General features: G+C 40.0%; 1 protein-coding gene across 3 annotated transcripts in view; it reads left to right on the top strand.

Annotated features, from left to right (window-relative positions):
* LOC111874654 (polycomb protein eed) overlaps window positions 1–5737 on the top strand; it is a 14236-nt gene continuing 8499 nt past the window's right edge. The window contains exons 1-3 of one of the 3 annotated variants that reach the window (XM_023870336.2): window positions 1–98; window positions 236–399; window positions 632–771. In XM_023870336.2, the coding sequence (XP_023726104.1) occupies window positions 301–399; window positions 632–771 (239 nt within the window). In that variant the 5' untranslated portion in view covers window positions 1–98; window positions 236–300. Of the gene's footprint in view, window positions 513–631; window positions 772–5737 lie in introns of all 3 variants that reach the window. The other 2 variants (XM_023870335.2, XM_023870337.1) reach the window with 2 other exon arrangements.

Here is a 5737-nt window from a genome sequence, read left to right on the forward strand (position 1 = left end):
TGACTCTATGTCTGCTATGTAATGCACTGTAAAGGCATTAGGGGGTTTGTTTTAGAAGTATGTTGTGAAAATACGAAGTAGAAGGCGTCTAGGTTTTGGTATTTTTGTTTTGTCGTCCTCTGATACTGTGGAATTTGCCAGTTTTGATAAACTGTTTTTGTAGAATCACTATTAACAAAGTATTAGAAGATCAGAAACATAAAATTTGGGAATGAACCTGTTTGGTATGATTTAGGAGTACCGGAGGTTATGGGTATGGCGGGTGGCTGCCAGTGGCGATTATGTTTGTGATTGGTGGCGATGTCACCAGGGTCTTCTTGGATGAAAACGAAAGGAATGAAAAGCTGTCATATTAATTCTGAGCCATCGACAAATACGGAAGATTCAGGAGATGATGCAGTAAGAATGAATTTCTAACCAAGTCCGTAGGCTACCAAGGATGGATTGAACGTGCTGTAACTGTTATTTAGAGCTTACTTATGTGACATATTATTGCAAGAAACACTTTAGAGGTTAGAATTAAGTTACTGCTTAAAAGATGAGGCTTAATTCAGTGTGATAGCCCACGAAGTGGGTGCCAAAATAAACACAATTTTATGTAAGCGTTAACGAAAAGATATTTTTCTTCTAGGATGAAACTTCAAGTGTAGGGAGCACTTCTACAACTGACAATACTTCACGAAGTGAGACACCTACCAATAAAGCAAGAAAAGGACGTAGAGGACGGAAGAAAGTTATCAAGAACAACATGAAGCTTCAGTATAAGTTTTCGTATGTATAAGTTTGTTTTGCTAATGAAAGTGAAGAAATTAATTTATAAACGATTCTTTGGTCAACGTTTTTCCAAGTGCCATAAGTGAGGTTTATATATGCAATTAAAGAACCTAGTCTTACACAGTTTATGTGATGGCAGTCTGTCAAACTGGAATCAATTATTTATGCAAGGACTAGATTTTGTACTCATATTCCTAGCAATAAGAGTTATGCTTTTTTATGCCTTCATGCGTAATTCTGTCAGTTATGGTTTATTTGGTTAATGTGATGGGGTCAGTTTCTGAGTTTGAACCTGAAGGCAGGCTCCAATATCCCTCATGACAGTATAATAGCAGGCAGAGGAGACCTACATCTTAATGCAGGCTATGAATCAGTGTTGAAGACCTTATATTTCTGACATTTAAAGTGAGGGAGGGTGAAGCCATAAACATCTGCATTATGTTTGGCAGGTCTCGTACTCGAGATCTTTGGGATCATCAGGCCTATGAGTATTAAAAGTAAACATAAAAGCATATCTAAAAACAAAATCTAACATAAGGGTAGAACGCCAACATTTGCATGGTAGCATAATTTCAAATGAATAATCATTATGCACTGACAGTCACAGGCCATTGTATGTTTCCACATCCAGTATCCATTTGTTGTGCCTAGGTCCACTGATGACACTTCAGCAGCCCGAGTTCAGCCCCAGGTCAGATCATGTGGGGTTTATGGTGGACAAAGTGTCACTGGGACACATTTTCTCTGAGTACTTCAGTTTCCTCTATCAGTTCTCTTTCCACAAACTATTTGATATTTATTAATCATCCTGCTATCAACACTGTACAATATTGATACTGACAATATCATTAATTAACATGTGAAACAGGAAGATCCTGCCCCTTTCTAAAGAACAGCCCTGCCTTAGTTACACCTGTCACTTATTTCAAAAGATTTCAGAGCTTCTACAGGCTGTAAATGTGCAAAAATCATTTTTGATTCTCTGTGGCATTAACCCCTCAAGCGTGTGCGACGCACCATTTGCGTCCGCTCAGTTATATACATATAGCGTGCATTTATGCGGGGGTATTTAAATCCCTCCCGGTGCTTTATTTTCGCAAGCACTGAAGGTTTTGTGTAGACATTTACCTAAATATTTTTAAATAACGAAATCGCTATTTGAAAAATTCCAAAAAATTATATTATATTTACAGTTGTTTACAGTTCATTATTATAAATGTCTATATACATTTTGTCAAGCTATTTCTTTTTCCCAGCTCTCCATATCCAGTGTGTAGTGGTTGACCTTGGTGTGGTATTGCTCAAAACAAGGGTCTAGGCAGAGAGACGGTGTCCCTGGGCAGTTTTTACACCTCTATCTGGTTTCTTTTCTCTTTCCGTTTTGTGTACACACCATAAACCTTCTTCTTCCAACTTTATAAATTTCGGTTTTGGGATTTTTTTGAATGAAATGCTGACCCGTCAATCTCGTACATTCCATGTCGGTATCTGAAGGGCTCCCTTTGCCCTTTTCTAAATTCTGTTCATGGGACTTTGCTATGATCTTATTCACTAAGTTTATTCTGAATAACAGATGATCTTTCTTGTTACCAGCCTTGCAGTAGAGAATGTAATCATTCAACACTGTCGTATCTACTAAGTGGTTGAATAATTTCTTGTACCACACTTTTTGCCTTTTCCTTTCTAGCAAGAAAGTTTCTAGTAGCTGATCTTTCAAGTTCTTCAGTTCCTCCCATATATTTATTATACTCTATTACACACATAGGTTTATTTACAAATTCTAACCCACCCTTTCGACTTACGGGTTGCATTTCGTCTGAATGTTTAGTAGTCAGCACTGAGACATCGCGCTTATCCTTCCACTTCAACGCCACCAATTTCCCACATTTTGCGCTAACTACTCCTTTCTTCAGTTCCTTTTTTAGATCTACTGGCATAACTTTGCGCGTGATACTCACTGTTCCAACAGCATCTGCTGTCCTCTGAACTAATCTCTGGAAAAGATCGGGACTGCTATAAAAATTGTCCATATAAAACACATCTGCCCAAGTCTAATATTTCCTCGCACAAACTTAGAACAACTTTTGTTGAGAAAAGATCTGTGTCTTTGGTGATTTCACAGCCTAATTTTATCCCTGATCCACTGTAAATTATAAAATTCCACAATTATTCTGTGGAATCACAAAGTTAAAAAATTTTAATCCCAAACCGGGAAGCTTTCATAGGAATATACTGTTTCCACGAAAGTCTATCTTTCCACAATAACAAAGATTCATCGACACTTACTTCTTTGCCCCGTATGTACACTTTCTGGAACTTATTTTTCAAATATTCACTTACCGGAAGAATTTTGTACAATTTAGGATCTCTTTTTGCAATTTCCTTATTGGTGTTATCTACAAAATGGAGAAATCTGGTCGGCAATGAAAACCTTTCTTCACTCATTACACTGGGAAAAAATGGTGTTTCTAACATATGTTTCCTACTAAAATACATCCTGAGGTTTGGTTTCTGAATTATTCCCATCAGCATAAGGAAACCTAGGAATATCCTAATTTCATTCGAAGTTATGGGAACCCACTTTTGAAAGCGCTATTTTATTAGCGTCGGGGCAAGAAACTGTCCCGCCAGACAAGTTACGTGACCAAATGCCATGGGGCTCCGATAAGAGGGTGTCGCAAAGCAGAAAAGGAATAACAGATTCATAAATGTTGACACAGGCGTCAGGCAACTTCGACCCCGAGGTTCGTTACATCGTAAATCAGACACAGCTTCTTTGTCGCCAGTAAGCCAAGCCAGTAAAAAGAAATACACACACAGATAACAAGCACTCAATGAAAGTTAGCTAACAAATTATCTCTCTGTAAGCAAGTCGGAGTGTGAGTTGGAACAATTCTTTCGTAAGCAGCAGACACCAGATGCTTTGTCGCAAGCAAAGCGAGTAAAAAAAATACCACACACAAACAGATAGCAGGAATGAAAGAAGTCAGTGTTAGCTGGCATATACATTCACTGGAAGTACACACATCAGAGCGTAGGCGTTAAGAATTCTTAGTAAAAAGTTTGGACGCAATATATGCGGCACGCACGCTTACAGCACGGCTTTGAGTGGCCACAGACGGTGCGTCGCACACGCTTAGGGATTTAAATGGCTCCGCTAAAAGTCACGCTCAAGGGGTTAAATATATGGTCATACATGCCAGTTTAATTTTTTTTATCTAACAGTGCTTTTGATTTTTGTTATATTGGGTTAGGACAAATTAGCTTGGCTTCCTGTATCTTGTTTTACCTTGGGTATACCCTGCTAAAACTTGCAAGGAGACAAACCATATTTTGCACACTCAGTGTGGTTTAAATAAAATCACTGTGCCACTGAGCTGGTTAGGATTTTTGCGGTTTTCCTCATTCCCTCCAGATAAATGCTGAGATGATGCCTCATTTAGGCTACAGTCTCCACTTTTGAAGTCCAGTTTGTCAGTCAACCTACCATTTCTATATTCTAGACAGTGTTGGAATCATAAAATAAATCACAAAGAAAAAACTGCACCATGACCCCATTGTTATATATCTGAATTCTTGTAGTTATTTGGTATATCATTAGACTGCTGTGTTCAGTCATTTACAACATTTCATTGAAGGGATGCCTGACAGAGGTCTCTTGGTGGGAATGAGTATTCTGTCTGGAAGAATAAATGGAAAACATAGCAGAGGAAGTGGAAATGGGAAGGTTCCTCTCTCAGGGGGTCCAGGGTCTTAGCTGGGCCATGTGGGGTCTCTCTGCTGTCAGTGTTGCAAGACAGGGTGGTTGGAGGGTCTGCACCTACAGTGTTCTGAGCAGGCCTTTATCTCCCTACTTTGAAGGCTTATGTGTTTGGTCTTCTGCTGTCTGGTTGGAGACTCGGTCAAATTTGCCAGGGGTTCCAGTGAGGGTCCACTGAGGGTAAGACTAAGAGGTCTTTTGATAGGGGCGAGTAACCTGGCTATCAAGAAGAAATGGATAGACTGTCAAAGTAACAGGCCAGTGGAGGAGGCTCTTCCTTAAGGAACTGAGGCCTCTGTTGGAATTTGGCTATGGGGCCAGCTGGTACCAGCAGTGGGGGTTTAAGTGTCCTTGTAAGTGAATGGCAGTGGATGGCTATATATGTCTTGTCATCAGCAGTCGAAGAGAAGGTATTCCTCTGGCACTGGGTGGCAAAGTTGTTGGCCTCTTCTGCCAAGAGGAAGCAGCTGTCAACTCTCAGGGCTTTCATGAGGTACCTACGAGGGTAAGAGTGAATGAGGGTCTGTGATGTCCATCAACAAGAAGATGATTTTGTGGGGAGGCTGAGGGCTTAGCTGGGACAGAGTTGTGGGTCCAGCTGGAACCAGTGGTGGGGGCTCTGATGTCTCTGTCATTGAATTACAGAGGGTGTCTGAGAAATCCCACTGCCAGCAACCCAAGAGATTACATTAACCCTTCCGCACTGACATCCGTGTGCTGCACCGACCCTTTAAATAATCGTATGCCACCGACATCGGTGCATTGCACCGACCTGCGCAGTGTTAGCTTTGAAGGACGTTGCTGACAAAACGAGGAAAGATATTCTAATTTTCTTTTCAGGAGTACATAGATTAAGGTTTCATCTTTCAATTGGTATATGAGTTATTTATTTTGGACGAAGTTTTAGCTCGGTATTTTTATTTTATATCGTTAGTGTAATAGTTCGTACTTGGGTCTCATTGCGCCTAGATTGCATTGAAGTTTTTCAAATTCTAAGTAAGGAAAATGTATAAAACTATATATCTTTCGACTCTATGGTCTTTGCTTGTCGATATGAGTTACTCACTGAAACCCCAGACGAAGGTTTTCCTTGAGTGTGTTGCTGTACAGTCTGCTGACACAATGAAGTAGTCAAACAAGAGGGTCCTTTTTTCTTGGAACCAAATGCAACCTAAGAAAACAAACTTACGAATGATACAGAAA

Source organism: Cryptotermes secundus, unplaced genomic scaffold (genome assembly GCF_002891405.2).
Source record: "Cryptotermes secundus unplaced genomic scaffold, Csec_1.0 scaffold56, whole genome shotgun sequence".
Classification (NCBI taxonomy): Eukaryota; Metazoa; Arthropoda; class Insecta; order Blattodea; family Kalotermitidae; genus Cryptotermes; species Cryptotermes secundus.